The sequence below is a fragment of the Odontesthes bonariensis genome, chromosome 22 (genome assembly GCF_027942865.1).
Source record: "Odontesthes bonariensis isolate fOdoBon6 chromosome 22, fOdoBon6.hap1, whole genome shotgun sequence".
In the NCBI taxonomy this organism is placed as follows: domain Eukaryota; kingdom Metazoa; phylum Chordata; class Actinopteri; order Atheriniformes; family Atherinopsidae; genus Odontesthes; species Odontesthes bonariensis.
Window position 1 is genome coordinate 13,972,849 of NC_134527.1, and position 20,857 is coordinate 13,993,705.

Genomic DNA, 20,857 nt, shown 5'->3' on the forward strand with positions numbered 1-20,857 from the left:
TTTTAGACGTGACTGTGACAGTTACAACTATTAGTCACAATATCAAAACCAGTGACAAGTAAATAACACTGAACATCTTGTTACAATGTTCTCCAATGTTCCCCCAGCCACACCACAAAAACTCCTCAAGGAAAACACATAGAGACAAAGGCTTTGACCCAAAGTCCAAACTCCAGATCCTAATCTTATCCAGTCTATACTGAATGTGGTAGAACAAGCCCAATCCCCCAGGACCGAAAGGATCCGCTGCCCACGTTACGGTGAAAGGCCTCCAGTGTCCATGCCCAGATGGGTCAGAGCTCCTCTTGCAGCGTGAAGGTCTGAATCTAAAGAGATTGTCTTTATTATCCATTATTTCCTTTTTTTTTTTTTTTTTGGTGCTTGTAAAAGATCTCCAAAGTTTAAAACAAGTAAGTGCCATGTAACACTTTCACATAATGACTGCCTGGTTAGTTTGGCATTACAAAGAACAAGCAGTTGATTGGTAATCTGTCAGATCTGAATGATAAACTAACCAGTCAGTGCACAATTTAGCCTTTTGGGGAGGGGGGGCCTTGAAGAGATTGAAGTGGGTGTTTTGGGCACCTGGCAAAGATCAGCAGCAATGAGGAAACAAATACTGATTGGATCATTAAAAACGTGCGAACACATTCTGGTAGTCTCCCAAAATAAAACGATGAACTTGTAAATGAGCACAAATGAGAACTATGCCATACTGTCACACTTGGGTCTCATGAATAAAGATAAAAGCTAAAGGGTAAAACCTCTGGATGTTGGGGGGGGGGGGGGGGGCCAGTCTTGGCAAAATGTCAGAGGTTTTCTGATCTTTTATTAGTGGGCGTCAGTGACTTTGGCTGAGTTACTTTTGCCTCTTAAAAATGAAATGTTTAGATGATTTGATACTTTAATAATCAGAAAAAAACAAATATTAACTTGGACTTTTTTTAAAAAACTTTTTTGATGAGATAAGATGCGGACTTCTACCAAAACAGCTCATGTAGTTACTCAGTTTCTGAACACGTTAAAGTCTGTTTCATGGCTCACTTTCTGTGCCTCCGCTATTTCTGCCATCAGCTTTTACACATCTTCTTTGCGCAGTCGAAATATTCTCGAGTGCCTTAAATTACAACACAGTGGCGCTTTACTGCAAGCTTTTGTTTACTGTAAGACCCTGGGCTCGTGTTCAAGAATGCAGAACAGAAGGAGACACCACATTGTGGACGCCATCTCTCAAATGGTCCCCGCAATTCTCTCTTCGACCTTCGTTTTCATCCTCAATTTTACGTGACTCCTCTGTAAACATACCCCAGCAAATTAGCACCATCTGGCCCCGGTTTGATTATTGTACATGGCACAATACCAGGAGACACATTGATTCATAGAAACAAGTTTAATTCTGTAAAAAGTTATAAAATGAATATTGTACAAAAATAAAGTTTGCAGAGAGCTTTGGTTCTGTAACACAAAACAAGTGAGACAACATGACAGAGGTGTTGAACGGAGTGACAACAAAAGACTTCTGATATTAACACTGCAGATTCCTTTGCATCTATCCAACGAAGAGGCAAATCGTAGATGAACAGTGGAACAATCAATAATGAAGATGAGAAGCTGTCGCAGGTCACACACTGATATCGTGTGTCTGATATCGACCAGTAGCAAGGTCCTTTGAGGCTTCTGGGAAGTCTTTTAACTGCGCATTCTCATCTGGAAAGGCTTATGCACCAATCAGTTGTTAAAAAGGGAAGATGATTCAATTGATGAGGTATGCTGTGATAAAAACAAGAGTTATTTTTCCTCCGTGTGTAGTGTTTGGCCTAAATTCAGCTTGATGCACTGGATTTGTTCTGTGCAGGGGGATTACACAGTAAAGCTGGCTTGCTTGCTGCTGGGTGGGCACAGATACCTTGGTCCCTATAATCCGTGCTAACGTCAAGACCTACACGAGGGCTCGCTTTGCTCCATTTAAAGCAGACCCCTCGCGGGGCAAAGCTACATGCTCTTAAACGAGATGTCTGCTTTCCTTTTTCCTTCATTTCTGTTTTAGCTTTGGGAATTTGTTTTGGTTGAACAAGTTGTTACATGCAGTAAGCATGTTGAGCCAGCCCATTGTCTTCGCTCTCAGTTATTCCAAAACGCAGCCTTTTGTTGAAATGTCTAGTCCTCAGATATTTACATCAGTTGCACAATGACGGCCACTACAGTAGCTAGATCTTCCTTTAACTGCCTTTGCCAGCGGGGCTATTTGGTTAAGACTCATGTTAGAGGATCACTTTCAAATCCCCTTTGAGGGAATAAGACCTGTCAGTCAGAGCGCAGACAGAAACACGGGCAGTCCCGCGAACTTGAAAGCCGACTGAGACAATAACCGATGCAAAGCCCTACTCAGACCTGGTGCAAGGCCAGGGTGAGGTTTTGGATAACATACAATGACTGGAAAGCATTCTAGCAGCTACTGTCCTGTCTGACTCAACGGATGGATCCTCAAAGGCACCTTTGGATCCTTGTGAGACCACCTCTCCCATGCCGAGTTTGCATTGAACCTTAGAAGTATTATGACTTCTGGTTGGAGTAACAGAAAAAGCAAAAAATGATTTGCCTCATTGTAAACATAGAGTGTAATGAATGAATAGTTTTTTAGGAGTCAGGTGTTGTTAGGAGTGAGCTATAGTTTCCCCCTGTCTCAGAGTGGTTGCATTAGTGAAACATGAGGTGAACTATACCGAAATGTTTAAAAACAACAGACCGGTTTTATTAAAATTCTTCTTTTGGTCCCGTCCTCTGCATCTCTATGTGTGCTACCTTACTTTGATGGCTAATTATGATCTTTTGGATGTCTAATAAGAGAATCCCTGGAATCTAAATGTCATGGAAAAACATTGCAAGGATGTATGGGAGTGTTAAGCAGTTCTGGGTCACCATAAAATATTTTTCATGAGAGAATGCTCCACTTTGGCACCATCCAGGACAAACAAAGCTATTAAATAAATAAGAAAAAAGACAATTTCTCTCATAAAATGGACTGAAATAAATAACAATAAGTTAATTCCATCTTAATAAATATACCTCTTACACACCATTTATGTATATATATATACATATATATATATATATATATATATATATGTATATGATGCCTGGATTTTATGTAGGTGCGTTTCACCACAAAGTTTTTTCTGCACCCGGTGTGGTGTCTTGGCTCTGAATGTAAATGTCAACATCCAGACTATGCAGTGGGAGTGATTTAAAATGAGAACAACTGAGAAAGCTCCTTAAATCTCTGGATTCATCGGGAGTCAGCCAGCTATGGAAAAACTGAGCTCCTGGGAAATGAATTCCTCCTGTGAAAACTCAGTCCTTCTTCACGCTCACCTTTTTTTTTGACAACAAAGTGAGAAAACCTGGAGGTGCAGCAGAATTGAATCTTTTGTAAATTGGTGCACATCTGATTCACATTCGCACGTACAGGAACAAGTACTTCTCACTGGCTCTGGAGGAGTGAATATGGACTGTTAAAGTTAAACTCGCGGCTCCCTTCTGAAGGCTGTTCCAGTGTCTCTCAAGTCGTCGCGGTATACTCGACTTGTGTCTCCTCTTGATGACAACAGAGAAAATCAAGGGAGGAATGGCTCCTTCTTTGACCTCGTACACACATGTCCAACAGTAATCCCTCCCTCTGCAGCACCGGCGTGTGAAGGTGATCCTTTGTCAACAATTTTGCCACGCTCACGTGACTTTCTCAGACGCAGCCGCATTTCCTGGCCGAATGCTTCTTCAGAGTGTGATACACCACGTTGTCGTCCAAAAAAGATAAGTCATCGTCAAATGCAATCGGTCGACAGCAGGTGCGGGAGGGTGTGTCCTTGTCCAACTTTTTGTTGTGTGTGAGGTTGTTCAAGATCTTGTCATAGTTGGTCTCTGCCTCAATGCAGGGGCCACTACAGTACCGGAAGATTAGCTCCTCTTTAGTCTGATATCCCAGCCCCAAGTCCGTCACATTGAGATGCACCTCCTTTAGCAAGCAGCCTCGACTTTGTACGGATATCCTCTCCTTTCCCTTCTCACCTCTGCCTTTACCACCTCGATTGCCACCTCGGCCCCGGCTTCGCCTCTTGAGCCCTCTCCCATCGCCTCCTGTGTTTGCTGCTCCTCGCTGCCTCTGCTCCCTTCGTCCCCTGGAGCCACCGCTGGGTTCTGATGATCGTCGGAGTCTGCCAATGGTAGCCTCAATAAAATCCATTACATCCTCAAACTGCTCTGGATAGGGACCTGCAGTATCATCTGGAGGGTGCAGAAGCAAAAGATTAGTCAGAAAGCTGAATTTGAAATACAAAATTTACACAGACACTAAATGGTCTTCAAAAATCTCAACTTTATAGCCGTCAACAGCACTCTGATTAGTGATCTCCCGGTCTAAATGACTGCATGAGCGGGTAGTTCAAAACCTTAAATGTCATTGTGGTAATGAAAAAAGTTAACTATTCAAACACGCTGCTGGGAAATTTTCAACAAATGCAAACTTTTCAACTTTCAATTTAGAGATTATCCAATTTAAAATTTGCAAGCTGGCTCCTGCAAGAAAAGAAGAGTCTGAGGCAAAAGGTAAGTCAGCCTCCATGGTTGGTATGACTGCTCAGCAATTATCACAGCTTGTAAATGCTTTTTTGTAGCCAGCTAAGACTTTCAGGTCATGTGGGGAGATTTTCATAGATTTTTTTTTCCGTATGTAAGTTTCTCAAGCCTCTGCCGCTGTACGTACTGCTCCTCCAGAGTTTACTCACACATTATGGATGACATTTAGGCCAAAAGAATATGGGACACAAAAGGAGGGAGGCAAAAAAAAACCTCTGTTTATGCCCCCTAACGTTGTTGTAGAAGCTATTAAGTAGCCTTCTCATGCTTTCTGGAACTTTCAATATATACTGCCAACAAAAGCCCTGCACCCCCACGGCTGCCATTCAGAGTCCTAACTGCAGTTGCTCAAAAACAACCTGGAACAAAACCTCTTTCATCCTTTTTGATATCTGATTTAATCTGTTCATCTTTGAATTTGTCTTTGCTACATCGGTGTTGTGCCTCCTGTCAGAAACAGTTGAAAAGTCACCATAGGAGTTCAGTCATAATCATCTACAGACTTTGTCCATCGTAATTTGGATTTGATTTAGATTTTACAAGCCCGTAAAGTTTTATAAGAATCTCATTTTGAAAAACTTCAGATAACTTATGAATGTGTTGAGATGACACGTGTTCATAAGTGTTTACCTAGATTACAAACAGTAATGCATTGCACTTTGACTTGAAGTGGCAACCAATTATTGGCACAATATTATTATAGTTTTAAGTTTGACCTATATAGCACCAAATCACTCTCAAGGCACTTTGACATGGGATGTCATTGCCTCAATTTGTAATAAGGTGTGTGAAAAACAATGTCTTCACCATGGCACAGTTAGTCATCCATCTTCTTTAGGGACACAAAGGCTCAGCTCCCCCAGTGGGCAAGTACTACTCGCCAACAATACAGAAATGTATTCATCTGGTTTATTTTTAAGTGCTCATAGAAGTTATCAAATGTTGAAAATGTACTTGGGCTCTAATCATAGATGCTTACTTTCAATGTAAAGTTGTATATAACAAACAGAATTCACTAAAATTGGTTAAAAGATTGACAAGAATATCCCATCTTTAACTTTAATGCCTTTGGAGATGAGTTCATTTTCTACATACTAAGGGGCATATCATCTAGAAATTTCTACTCACTGCTGACAATCTCAGCATTCAAAATTGGCTCCTCCTCATTGGCTCAACCAACAAGAGTTTGGAGCCTTGGACAATTTTAGAACAATGCAGTCGATGAGAGAAGTAAAAGCTCATTTATCAATCTAAAGCACTAATAAACACATCAGCCCATACAAATAACCCTGCACAGTTGTTATGAAATTACTCCTTCTGCCAAAGGGACTGCCAATGCACAGAAGAGACAGGAATTACACCTGAATGCATTTTTTTTTCTTTTCCAGTCATTGGCTGGTATCTACACACCCATTTAAAGAAGGTTACAGCCCAAGAAACAAGGGTTATACAGGCACTGGGTAGAGTCTCCACAGAGTAATAGAGTAAATTGTTCACTTCTAATGGGTCAAGAGACGTGATTAATACGTATTACTTTTAAATGAGTCCACATGTTGTTTTTCCTGCTTAGTCAACCTGTAATCGAAACAGAAATTTTGACCAGAGGTACCTGAAGCTTTGCACTGTACCTTTTTTCTTTTAATCTCCAGGAAAAAAAGTGAAAAATGGAAAAATGACCATTTACCACTATGCACGGCCTCGTGTGCCAGACAAGTTCTTGGCCAGACAAAATAAGTTCCTTAAGTTTCCTCTGCTTGCCCAGAAACTGCTTCGCCTGATTTCAGCCTAAACTAAGCAGCTGCTGTGGAATACCTTTCATTTAACAAACAAATACGAAAATGTATCCGTAATGTCTTATAGTTATTTGCTGGATGAAACAACTAGTTAATTTCCCTGAAATAGTCCTATAAATACAAAAATGTTCTATATATGTAAAATGAAAAAAAAAAAGAGCACCATTGTAGGCAAAATAAAAACGGACCAACAGAAATTACGATATTTGTAGAAAGAATGGCGGACATTGTTGACCAAAAAAAAAAATAAATGTAACAAAAGGCAAAGTGCAGGATGTAAACAGTATGGATGAGTGTTATTCATATGCATGTGCAGGTGTTCTGCTTTCTCTCCTTCCAAGATGGCTGCTGGGGGATCACTTGGAGGCTGAAGGTCAAATGTGAGATTTCGGTTTCTTTTCGAAATTTGTTTTAGTCACAGAGGAAGAAAAAGGTGGAGATGTTCGGGCAGACTTGTGTGCGGATGAATAACAAGCATTAGGTTCCTGAGTCATTAAAGGTTAATCTTCCAGCTTAAGTTAACTCGGCAAGCTTTCACACAGGAACGACCTGTGTTGATACAGTAGGCACAGAGCAATCACACCACCAAGAGAGATGCATTTAGATCTTGGATGGATGTAATCTTAGGACGCCTAGACTTAAAAGGCCAAATACAAGGAAATCATATGCTTTGAGTTATTTTGATGAGGCAGATTGTAGTCTGCTGCAAACTGAAAACATGCATGAGAACAGCTCTTCACCATCTGCTGCGAGAAGAAATGAGGACCGACTCTTGAGTCTTAGACCCTCCAGAGTTACATGTTGATTCTATTATGGAGTGACGTCTCTCCTTCTTGAATGCTCGCAGGTCCAGCAACAATGAACTAGATCACTGAAACATATTTTTCTCCCATGAATCAATTATTCAAATTGCAGTTACATCACCTGTGAGAGTCTGTGTGGGGGTGTGCTAGAGTTGCGTTGCCATGTTGTACGTGCATCAAGTAGTCGCAGTCAGTGGGGTGAGATATCTGGCAGGTGGTATTGTGGTTAACACAGCCTCTACACAGCAGTGTCACCTATCGCTCCTCTTTTACCTTGGCCATATGATCTGCCTGAGCTCCACAGCTGATTAGGCTGCCACTAGAGTATCAGATGAGCGAGGGCCAATCTGTTTAGATACACCTACCCTTTGATTTAGGTGTCTTCTATTGTATGTCATCTGACAGAAAGGTTGGCTATAGAGTACACCTGCTGACAGACTAGATTGCCAGAAGCAAATGAGATGATTCATGGTTGGTTTTAAATTCTGCAATGCTTTTATAAAGTCATTGTTTTTGTTAAAAAATAAATAATTAAACAGAAACACCAGTGGGATTTTGCTAAGACAAACTGATATGCACCATGATCATAGATTTTCTTTTAACATGGTTTTCATCACTAAATATCTGACTCCTTAGAAGGTGGTCTCTGCAGATTCAAATCTTAACATTTGAGAAAAAAAAACATGTTTTTCTGTGACACTATGCACAAGTCGGACAACCACTATGCACATCCCCTCCTGACATTACAAGTTTTGTTTACACTATTTGAGAATAGTTAATAGTCTTGTGTTTCACAGCAAATCAGTGATGTCACCCCGGTCCAAACAGAGTATGAAGTGGCAGGACAAACACTTGCCCAAATGTTCCATTCCTTATCTAGTTCTCGGCGGTGTTTACTTCTATGTGATGATGATACAATGTCACAACAATCCAAACAAAATAAATTCCTGCCCACTGTCTCTGCTAAAACGAAGATAAACACAGAACTCTCACTTGGTGCTTCATACTTTCCGGGGTTGTCCAGGCTCTCTCTTAAAAATTTCTGTGACCCTGTTCACAGCGCCTCCTCTAAAATATGCCATGATTTCTGAGTTTTGGCAGATGGGTAAAGGTCATGGGTCTCTAAGCGGCAGAGAGGCAGAGGTGAATATAAACAAAAGGAGACGGGGAAATGTGAAGAGTGAAGTCTGCTCTGGATTGGAGCTGTTCATCTTATTCGTGCTGCTGGTTTGTTTAGACACGAGTGTGATGTAACTCAAAGCAGCAATAAAACGCAATAAAATTAAGATCTTCCATCTGATAACCTCAGTGTCTATAACAGCCTTATCAATAAGGACTATCCACCCACTGGATATCACTTTACACGGTGCTGCTCAAGTATAATTAGTCGACACACAAAATGACTGAGTCATCAAAGCAACTGTGTGACATTCATGCAAAATTATATAATGTGCATTATTAAGTTGGTCTTTCCACAAGCAGTATGTGTCTAATACAATGAACTAACCATACACAAAACTATCACTGATAGTCTGGTATAAACCGGCTGTGTGCCTTACACTCATCCTCCATAGAGATCTCCTGCAGGTTGCGGTCTTCGCGCTGGAACAGTGGCTCTTCCACAGACAGGGACACAGAATCACGGTAGCTTCTGGGAAAATAAGTCCTCTTGGCTGGATGAGTGTTTTGGTAGAGAGGCCGTGTAGCAACAGAGCTCAGGAGCAACAAACACGTGGCCAAAACATCCCATAACTTCATTTTAAACTCAGTTCCTATGAAGAAAGCTGCACAAATGAAAACGCTTTTTAGTTTATCACCATGAGTCCGTATACAATCATTTATTTCAATTTAGGAGGAGAAACAGATAAGAGAAAATAATCTGCACACTCCTAGAATGTCGGCCAGAAAAAGTGTGTGAAACAGTGCTGCGGCCAGACTTACCCCGACTCATTCTGTATTAATAACTGTGTCATCATGTCTAGAGGCTCTTATCTTCACTTTGTCTCGTGTAGGCTGTGAACATAATAAAAAAAAAGTGTAAAACCTCTAGAAAAATCTGTTTACGGCAGCAATGACGGACAACGCAGCGTGTAATGTCAAAGTATTTATAACATGTAAACACAGAAAATACTCATAAATCACTGCGTAAAATTGTGCATAAGAATAAAACGTTCCATACGGTATTCGTCATTAACCACAAGCGTGTACAATTACTCTCCACTGATGATCAGATTTGACGCTACTATGATATCAGAGAAGCTTTTGCCACTTGTACTGAGGCACGGAGGGTGCGCCTCACGGTAAAATACGTTTGTTAAAGCACGCACCAACGCGTTTTGGCAACGATAGCCTAAATAATGGCGTGAGTTGGCCAGATGGCGATCCCCAAAGCTTACTTACGTGACTCCTGTCTACTGGCATGTTGAGTCTGCAGCAAACCTTAACAGCTATCCATAGATAAATAAAGTTCTCACAACAACCTAAGTTCTTTTTTTTTAAATTATGATTTACTATTTAAAATAATAGCCAACGAATATGAAGCTTCCCTAATATTCCGTCACTGGTAATCATTAGTTGAGCGTATTTTCATTTACACACTGAAATCATAAGAAATACCTTACCTTGAATATGGCCCATGCAGACCTAAAACTCGCTTGGCTGTTGGTGGTAAAATCCAAACAGAAAACGCAGCTCATTCAGTGTCTTCAGCTCACTTGGCTGCATGGATGATGACCAAAAACCCGTCAAGAAAATTTCCTTAAAGCTGGTTAAAACTCGGTTTTAGTCCAAAAAGAAAAAAAGAGCTGATATGGTGCGCCAGCTATGTTTTTCATATTCCGACCCAGCGCACCAAACAAACCATGAGTCTCTCCACTCTCAGGAGTCCAAAGGCTCAGTGTTGCAGAGAGCCACTGCGCCTTAGGGTTCAGTTGCAGTCGCTGATGAACTGGATGCTACGTTTCCACGTTGGAAATCCGAGAGAGATCCACCATCTCCGACTGAGAGGAGTCCAATGAAGACATCAGCGTCTTAAGCACACAATAGCAGTAAAGGTGTCTTGTTGGTCTTTTCCAGAGTAAAGGCTCTTGATGGTGAAACACTCTTTTATCCAGAAAGCATTACACATTCAAAATATATTCATGGTAAACAAAATAGATCAGAGTAATCATTCTCCATTTTCTCCCGGCCGGACAGTGTCTATGCAGCTCGAATGGTCTCCACACGCGTTGTCCACACATTGGACTGAAGCAGGACAGATGCCTGCGCACAACACCGCACCGCGAGCAGAGGGCTGTTTGGAGTGATTTATAGTGAAGTGCGCTCTGACGTTTGGGGCCAGTTGGTGTCCGCCCCTCTTTTATAGATCCCTGCGAGAGCAAACAGTGAGTAACAGAGGTCCACATATCTCTCCGAACCACCCCTGGAGCCTTGTTTGGAGGAGCGCAGTTTTCAGATGTCTTGGGGATTATGTCACACATCCTGATGTCCTCGTCTTAGATTTCAGTATGCGGAATGCGATTTGGAGATGTTCTGTTGCGATGCATGTTTCTAACCTGATCTCCGCGCTCTGTGAGCCTTGGTGTCAAGTTCCGTCTCATGGCTACACACATCTCGAATGCAGGAGTCTCGCTTCACTTGCTATTTACTAGGGACATATTTGCGAGCTTTTAAGGAACCGTGGATACTTTGTTGGGCTATGTTAAATATGCAGGAGTTTGCAAACTTAATACATAGAGGTGTAATTCACTGGAGCATCATGGTGGTTATTCAGTAAGCGTGTTCTGGTCAAGGTGAGGCCAACTCAGCACAGATCACAAAAGGAGGACCCTGAACTTGTGGCACATAAGAAAGCCTTTCCATCTCCTTTCAAGATTTACAAGCCACACCCGCCTTTCATCTCATGCAAAACCGAATTCCATAAGTTACTCAGTCTTTTAAGAATGAAAGTAATTTTGTGTTTCTTTGCCAACAGCAACTTAGCCCTTGCGTGTCCAAGAAGCCTTCTGGTTTTAATTTAACACGACAAGCTGCTAAAGAGAGCTGCTGAATAAAGGGATAAAAATCCTCGCACTGACACCTTAAATCCACGGTGACTTACCTGTTACTCAGTTGTATTAAGGCTTACATTTGTTTGCTCATCTGAAACGTCTTGTTATTACACGTTTCCTTTGAGGCGTTTGCTTGTGCCCTACCCATTCCTGCATCTGCATGATACGCCGCCAAGTCTTCATTGTATGGATTCCTCTCTGTCACGTCACCTGGTTTCATTGTATGAAGTGACAGCTGCAAGTGGTCCAATTGTCATGATCTAACTCCCTGCATGTATATCATTAGTTTCATTTTTTGATTAAACACAAACTCAGACATTTAACCATCCTTATTGTTTTTATGGCTGGGAAGTTTCTTGTGTTCAGAATGAAATAGTGCCAGTATTAATTCACCAGAGACATTCATTGCTCATCATTTGTCAAGAATTGTATCTTTGTGCCTTTGCTTATCGCTGTCATATAGTTGTTTGGCTTTGATGCATACCTGTGTGCCATTCTTTTATTTTTCAGTATTATAGTGAGCCTTACCCACAATAAAAGAATCAGCCACAAATGACCCCAAGACATAACAGACACACAAAACAGTTCCTGTTTAAGTTTTCAATGCCAACAAATTCCTTTTACATCAGACATTTATTTCCCAACAATCACTCAAAGCAGCAGTTGTAATGAAAATGAAAGGAATCATCAATTTGTTGTCTTGTTCAACAGGAATATTCAGTTGTTCTATTATTAGTCTGTCAGTTAATGCTGAGATAGCTCAAAGGCTCACTATCCCAAACAGGAACAAGCTGGTAATGAGAATGAATGGAAGAACGTCAGTTCATACACTGTGTAAACAAACCCGAAACACACGAATGTGCCATTCAGAGGACAACAATAAGAGACAGAACCATCTGACAGGAGAGGAAGAGACAGCTGAAGAGCAGTGCATGATCTTTCAAGGTGATTCAAAGTTCACCCCGAACAGTTTAGCTAAATCACAGTATGCAGAACAGGCACATTCAACTGCATCTGCAGTCAAATTTACAATCGCCCGCATATTCAGAAGACTGATTGGACATGTTTTGTTTTTTTTATGTTCCTATTTCTTTAACTACATTACTGTACATGGTGTTCAAAAAGGTCACAAAGTTGTTCATATTGATCAAGAGGAAATGTTTAGAATTCTGGCAGACAAAACTTATATATGGGCCCAAATTTACAAATCAACATGCAATAGATTTTTTATATATCTGTTTTTAATTATTTTGGCCAATGAGGGAAGAGAAAGAGAAGGAAAGAGACAAGTCTCCAGACAGTAACAACTTCAGTGCACTGTGGTTCATGGCTGGCGTCAGCAGGAAGCCCAGATTAAAGTCAGTTTTAAGCAAAAAAAGTCAATTTATATTATAGCAGAATAAGAAATATAGAGTATAGTATACACAGACTATATACACTGCAATAAATACCTAGTTTCCACTTATACAGTTTGTAAATGAACCCACAGAAACACTTAGTGTACAAATAAATAAATATCCAAATCCAAAAGATACAAACTGCACATATGATTGTACGTTATACCATATGAATGAGCACTAGTGTATAGCCCAGGGTAACTCATACGATGACATGCGTAAAGAAAGAAAGAAACAGTTGAAACTCCATGTCATGCCGCCATCAAAAAGTCAGCAGTTGGAATAAAAGACTTACAAGCGTACCTTGTTGTATTGTGGGTGCAGAGGTCCGCTACTGAATATGAACATAAACATGTGCTGGTATTCTAACTCTTATTAGATCTAACATTTTGGACAGCTGGTCAAACATAAGAGGAAATTTGAGGATCATGGCCACAGGTGGGCCTTTCACTCATGCGGAAATGTTTCAAATTAAAGGATTTAGCTCAAGTCCTTTATTGATACCGATCATATACAGTAGATTGTTTGCTCACGCTATTACATATGACCCATAACAGCGTCCTGTAACATAGGACCCCTACCAGCAGCAGGGAGGAATTACAAGTCATGAGTGTTTTCGCATCAGAGCAGATGTCATTCTCAAGTGTTTCCTTTTACAAGCCACAAAGTCCCCATAAGGAGGCAGAAGAGGTTGTTGGATGGCAAGGTTACAAGCCGCACTTTCAATCATTAATGTGTTCACGATACAAGTTCAAGACCAATATACCACAGCGGCTTTTTCACCTGTGAGTTTTGTTCAGTTAATAACACAACAACGCTTCGGAAAACAACCACTTCCTGGTTGGGTTTAGACAATAACATATAAAATGTGTTAGTTAGTGAGAAAAAAAGATCATGGTTCGGGTTAAAATACCTTCTTTTTACGCTGTGACCATCACCCACATGAATGCAAATTTTGCTGGTTGCCTTGGTCACATGTAAACACTACATGTAAACACTACTTTTACCCTTCCTGGTTGGGTCCTGCCTATGACCTGCCCTTTGTCATAGTAAGAAATTACAAAACTAATTGGTAAGAGTCAGAAAACTATTATGTTAAGGAATAAGATATATCTTTATCTTTATTATGAGGCAACCGAGTTGTTATTTTCAATACAGATTGTCAATAAAGAAAAAAAACAATGAGAAAACTTTCATTGATTACTTATTCATAAAAGTGAGATGTGTGCCTTTCCTAATTGCATTCAACCATTCTGATATGATCAGATTCGTTTGGGTGCAGTAGCTGAATTTGCAGACATGTTTACGTCCCAGCATATGACACGTCAGAAAAGTGTGGGACACAGTCTGCTCAAAGATGTGGCAGACAGAAGCTGTATTGTTTCTACATGTCTGCAGACATGTCACCAAAGGATTCCTCTGTGACCCTCCTCTGGCTCATACAGACAGAGTTGTGAAGATAATGGTCACCGAAAATAGATCAATCTTAGAGTTCCTTTATGTGAGAGCGCTGTACACTCTGTGGGTGTCATAAGTCTCCTGAGCTGAATACTTGAGTGACCATAATAAATATTAATTTGTTAGGTGGAGACACATGAGTAAGCTCAACAAATCACCACCACATGGGGTATGATGAAGAGTCTCGTCACTCCCAGAGAATAGCCCTCATTCATTATTTGTGCCACTGATGGGACAAGCACCTCAATTTTTTATGTCAAACCTTCACAGAGCGCTGACAAGCCCTCAGAAGGAAATAACAACGATTCTTCTCAAACAATCCAGGTCATCTGCATCTGGTTCAGTTTAACATCAAATTGTAAAAAATAATCTGAAACAAATGTTACACATGGATAATTATGTTTGTTTTCCTGCATCTTTATAGATATTCTGTCTCCTTTGGGTGTAACGCGTCCATTGATAATGACTTGTTGTGTTTAATGATATATAACGGTATGAGAAGCAACTGTTGTTGATTGACTCTTGCTTCTATGACTCATTGCTGTATGTAAAATGCAACTGAGGTGGGACATACTGTGTAGGAAACACACAACGTATGGCGTTGGAGTAAACGTAACAGAATCAGGACAAATAACTGACATGTTTATTTTCAGCATGGTTGTAGGTTGAGTAATGAGTGGTCTGATCCACAAAGGCATTTTACAATAACATGGTTAATATGAATTCATTAGTATCCTTTGATTTTCATCTTATGGAAAAGACAAATATGCAAGATTAAGTCACAGAAATAGAATAATGGATAGACAACAGTGGCAGATATGCTAGCTTGTCTTATCTGAGATTAAAATTGATGTAAATTAAATTTCGAGCTGAGAATATTACAAGCACAAGGCAGGTTGAAGAGCATGGCATGAAACACGTTTTGCTTTAATGTTTTAGCCTAATTACTACTAAATGAGCTTAATGTTTATTTGAATTATTTTACACCGTTTGCATGTATTCATGACTTGCAGTATTCGTGCCATATTTTTAAAGGTGTCGGAACGTGACAGTGACTTTGGCTTATACTGGTGCTCTGACGTTTCCTCTGAAAAACCAACAGGAGCTCATGTGTTTAATATGGCATTTGAGTTTAAAGGAGAAATCTAATTCAGATATGCTGCATTGAATTGGTATACATAATGCTATGTGTACATAAACAGATCAGCCATAACATTAAAACCACTGACATGCTCATCTTGTTACAATTCAATGTTTTGCCTCCTGGCATTCACATGGATGTTATTTTGACATTTGCAATCAACCTAACCCCCCCATAAGTTGGGTGAGAGGCAGGGTTCACCCTGGATGGACCAAACAATCATTCATGCTCATACTCACTCCAAGAGTCACTTAAGATCACCAGTAAACCTAATATGTATGCTTTTGGACGGAGGGAGGACGCCGGAGTACCCAGAGAGAACCCATGCAAATATACACATGAGGAGAACATGTTAACACCACAGTGAAGTCCGTAGCTGAAATTCGAACCAGTGGCCTTCTTGCTGTGAGGTGACAGTGTTAACCACCACACCACAGTGCAGCCCATTATTATTATTAGGGGGGAAAAAAAACACCCTCAGGTGATCTTTGTCCACACCCTGACCTACTCAATATCACACAGGTTGTCATAAAATGATGGTTTATCGGTATTTGTGGTAGAGCTACAAAGTGCATACACATGTAGTATATTCCATATACATGTAGTTTATTTTGTCAATAGCTAACTTTATAAATTAAACGACTTTAACAACTGTTAAGTAAATCATTTTAACAAGTCAAACTGCTTAATTAAGCTGCTGTATGATGTTGTTCAGGAGGGAATATTTGAGTAGTTACTCCATATTGTACTTCTCAATTTGCTGTACTTTATATTTTCACTTTTTAACTTCATTACATTTCAGATGAAAGTCTTTTGCTCTTTTACTGTGGATAGAGACATGTAAAGCTTGAGATAACCTTAAGAAAACATAGTCCATTGCTGCAGATTTAAATACCCAACAGAGCTAACTTGTGCTTGACCACCTATCACATATTCTGTTGATATCATACACTTATACCACTGACAGGAGTTTTCCTACTGCAATAATAAGTGCTTTACCTCTTTATACTTTTACATTTTCCTGATGTCTGCATTTTTCCATTAAATTTTGAGTGTCGAACCTTCATTTACTGAGTATTTGTATAATAGTGCTGGTGTTCTCACTTCAAGAAATGAAAATTCTCACGCACACTGGTTTGCAAAGCTCTAAAACACTTTAACCCTGTTTAAAAGTTTAACAGCCACTGCCGCTATTGCAGTATGTTTTCTTTCCATTTTGTTCACCCTATGCGCAGTGCTTTTTCTTTAACGTTGATCAGAAAAGTGCGTCCACATTCTGCATTCTGTATGCAGGGTGCAAAAGTGCCAGTTGTCTACCAGTGAAAGCTCAGCTGTCAGCTAGCACAGAGCCTTGGATCATACTTGGCACAGAGACGGCAAGCAGGTAGTCAGGACAGATACTAAAGGATTCACATAGCTTTCAGCTGATCCATTAGGACATGCTACAATTCAGATATGGCCAGCCGCCAAATGCCCAGCCATTGTGGCAGTCGATGTATTATTTCCATCTGTTTCACTCACTGCTCAAACATGTTATGAGTCTTTGTTGGCATCATTCAAGAATAGATTGTACGCGTGCAAAAATATGTGCTTGTGAGAGGACGTCTGTGTGACTGTATGTGAGTGTGTGCAGGAGTGTGTAAATGAGATCACTTGGTACTATCAAAGTGCAGGCAGGACTATGACACTGTTATAAATAGAAGGGAGGAAGTAAGGAAGGTTAAATCTCTCAGACACAGATACTAAATGAGAAGAGGGGAGCCATTTAAAAAAACCCATATGTCCATTCAAACTTACTTGACAACACTTATTTTTGCAGTTTGCTCCAGTTATATGTTGTGAAGAAACTAACATAGTCACCGTATTATTGCTTTTTAAACAACTGCATGGTTTGATTTTAGAAGTTACACAGTTTTGCCCTGAAGTTCAATGCTACGTGGAAGACTATTCTATAGTTATTATAGCTGCTATGGCTGCATGGTGTGTGAACAGCTTATTATTGGTCATGGGTAAATTATTTCCCCATGAGCAAATGAGCACCCAGTAAGCTCTTTCCCATGGACCAGTGAGTTTATTGGGATACAGTGGAAATAATTAATTCAAGATCTTTAGAGTGCAGCAGTAAGCAGTGGAAGTCGTTGATATGTGAGCATTCACAGCACTGCATGCTGCAGATTTCTTACTACTGATTATATGTTTTTTTTCTCCTCAAAATGAAGGCCAAACAGATAAATGGATTCTCAAAGATGAACTTCTTGGCTGCTGCCCAAACAATGAAACCCGCCAGGAGAGCTCTGTTCAGTTGTCTGCACGATAAATGATGGACTGGAGGAGGAAATGTATGTTGTAGTGTGCCATATGTCCAAACATGTATACAATTAGGACAGCATGGGTATCTCTAGTTAGGCTGTTGCTCAACCCCTCTATCATTCTACACTTGCCTTCTGTAATCCTGACCACTGATATTTACCTGCCATGACTTTGAACTCTGACTTTCGGCAGCTGTCAGTGGTGCCCATCTTCATTGAGGGAGGGGACAGTGTGGGATACTAACACTCCTCCCCAAAGGTGGCACAGTGTCAGACTCTATACTGGCTTTACGGTTTTTAGCATTCAAAGAGTATCCGCCAGAGCCTCTTCCTATTATATTACTAAATAAACAGCACAGGCTAAGTGCTGATCACAACCACTGCGCGAAGATGAAAAGCTTCCCTGGGAAGGGGTCACTTTTACGCTGCTTGTTGTCCATTTGTTTAATGTATCTGTATCAGTTTACAGATTTGAACTGAGCTATTTTGTTTACAACCTCAAGCTGCCGAGTCTGCTCGCTTGAAGCCTCTGCTAAAAGAGTGGTGCATAAAGCTGGGTCTTGACTTTCACAAGACCCAGAGACCCTGCTCAAACGTAACAAGGTCACTCTAATTGGAGAAGGAAGTGGTGAGGATGTCTTTGGGAAGGAGCGGCAGGATTTGAGAGGGATAGCAGAGGGGGGCAGATCCTGTTTCTGCTCTGGTCCCCTGTTCTAATCCAGCCTGGTATGTGTTGAGATCAGAGCAGGTTCCTTTCACTGCAGCCATCCGGTGGCTGTGCAGTGGGACTTGCTAAATCTGTATTTCCTCTACTGCTGCATATTGAATGTAGAGAGCACTAGAGGACAGTCTGGCGCAGGCTCGTCACGGGAACAAAGTTTGTTGAGAGAAACTTAAAGCAAAGTGACCCAACAAAAACAGTCTCACTGGACATTTCAGGTACTGACCCCTAAGAAACATGGTACTAGACAGCTGTGTGTTTCCCTTGATGTATTTATGTCAGCCGCTTACATAAATACACTGTGGCACACATACACATTTACACTCATACTCATGGGCCAGTGCATTGGGGCACACACTCACAGTGACACTCGGCAACATGCACACACTGAGGCATAGACACACGCATATCATACTCCCTGTCAGTAATACCCCGTGGATAATATGTCTCTCTCAGCAGACCGGACAGTTGATCACAGTAAAATGACCACACGGTCACTTTGATGTGACTAATGTCACATTGAAAATTATTTCAATTACACATAAAAAAATGAAAAAGGAATCTTGAGTTATCTATCAATGGTATGGAGCATGTGTTTGTTTATTGTCTTTTTCATCTTCATAATGTTATGATATTATAGTTACTATAATCACTTTAGTTTGTTATCAATGAGACTGAGATATCAATGTGTTTTTGAAAAAAAGAAGAAGAAAAAGATGACAGCATTGCATGTCTGAGGCACATTGAGCACTATTTTGTTTTTCTAGGCATTTATTGTAAAATAAGATAAATGTTTTTTAAACTTTTTTGAGTAATTTGAATTTGATGCCAAGAAAACATTGGGGCAGGGCCAACAAAAGACAGGGGAAAAAAAGTTCTGTAATGTTAGGAAAATAAATGTATTCAAACAAACAATGATAAAATAGAACATCACACAATTAATCAGAATAATTGTCAACAGGCCAGTAATATGATTATAAAAAGAGCAACCCAGAGAGGCAGAGACTTTAAGAAGGGAAAGACTTAAAGATTAAGAGAATGTAGACCAATCTCCCACATGAAACGAGGCCAAAAATGGATTTGAATGTCTGATCTTCAGGCCTTTAGTGGATCGCATGAACAAAGACTTGATTGAATAGAACAGCATTGAAAAATTGTATACTAATATATTATTTGTAGTTTAATAGAAATCACTGCATGGACTCAGGAACACTTCAATGCAAGTTAAAAATACTAAGTGGAGGGGGGGGGGGCGTACAAAAACTGGATTCAGAAAACATATTCTGCCTTCAAAGGGTCTGAGTTCATTTGAGATGGACTTAGGAAAAATAGAAAATTGCATGTCCTGCAGCTGGAATGATCAAAAGAAAATGGAAATGAAGAAATCACCCTCTAGGCTAAAAAGAAGAAAGATCATCCGACTTATTATCAACAAACAAAAGTCAGCATACTGACAAAAGTCAGTGTGCTTTGCTGCACATGATATGAGTAATTTGTACATATGTGAAGGCGTCACAAATGTTAAATAAACAGACTGCCAATATGCTGCCAACCAGATGACTTGCTTTTCAGGGAACGCCTGCATGTATTTGAATAGCGAGGCTTCTTAGGGAAGAGGTTTGGGAGATTAACTGGTCTGTCTACAGCCCGGACCTGTCAACCAATAAAAACATTCAACACTTTGTGAAAAAATGTATGCCTTTGTTCCAGCTTTTTGTGAAATATTTTTCTGGCATCAAATTAAAAAAAAAAAAAACGAGCTGATAATGGAAAAAAAGAAAAGAAAAAGAAAAACATTTTCCCCTTAAAAGGGATTTTGTTCCGCTTGGTCATTTTTTTTTTTTTTTTGTCCGTGATATCATATATTGTTTAAATATGACATAACTATGCTCAACAAAAAACAGCAATGCCGGTAATCTTTGAGATTATAATATTTGCAAATGCATTCTGGGTTATGAACGAACTGAGTTTAATGTAGGTTCTTTGTTAATTCATTCTTTCACAGCTGGTCAAAGTTAGAATCATTATTGCCTGGTGCTTACAAATACAATCTACAAAAACACACATCCTCTAATGTTGCAAGATGACAACTACATATAAATCCAAGCATGGCTCTCATGATTCAGTGGTGAGAAATTAAGATTTCAACAAGGGCCACCAATGCTAAAATGTATGAACTCCTGGCGCTGCCAGGCCAGCTAAGGACACGTGGATAAGAGAGAGCCCTGAGAAATACGCTTCTTCACAATGTCAAACAGATTGTGGCATATCCCTGTATTCTATTTTTCACGTAACTAAGTTACATTACCATTTTAACCCTTCCTTGATTCCAGTATTAGCACATACTGCTACTCTGTCACTGGACAGACAGTGCTCAGGTATTCTGGTAATGAAAAGAAAGGTGAGTTAAATGAAGCAGCAACCTTGAACTTTGATTCACAAATAGCACTAACAAGTAACTTACAATAACAAACAGAACAGAGCTTGCAATAAGAGACAGTTGGATATAATACCATGGTAATCTTATCAGTTCACTTAGGAGCAGAGGTTATGG

The 20,857-nt window shown here is 40.1% G+C and overlaps 1 protein-coding gene across 1 annotated transcript; it reads right to left on the reverse strand.

Annotated features, from left to right (window-relative positions):
* Positions 1-1,337: 1,337 nt before the first annotated feature.
* Positions 1,338-10,596, reverse strand: gdnfa (glial cell derived neurotrophic factor a). The gene is made up of 4 exons (XM_075456055.1): positions 9,850-10,596; positions 9,170-9,241; positions 8,788-9,012; positions 1,338-4,281 (listed from the first exon to the last, which is right to left on the reverse strand). Exons 2-4 carry the CDS (start codon positions 9,177-9,179, stop codon positions 3,740-3,742), a joined length of 777 nt encoding a protein of 258 aa, XP_075312170.1. The 5' UTR covers positions 9,180-9,241; positions 9,850-10,596; the 3' UTR covers positions 1,338-3,739.
* Positions 10,597-20,857: the final 10,261 nt, after the last annotated feature.

Bases quoted from the DNA above. Each gene is read 5' to 3' on its own strand.
- gdnfa (XM_075456055.1), bottom strand. The intron at 4,282-8,787 runs GTAAGGCACACA...TGCACCCTCCAG, and splicing joins GATCTCTATGGAGGATGAGT to ATGATACTGCAGGTCCCTAT.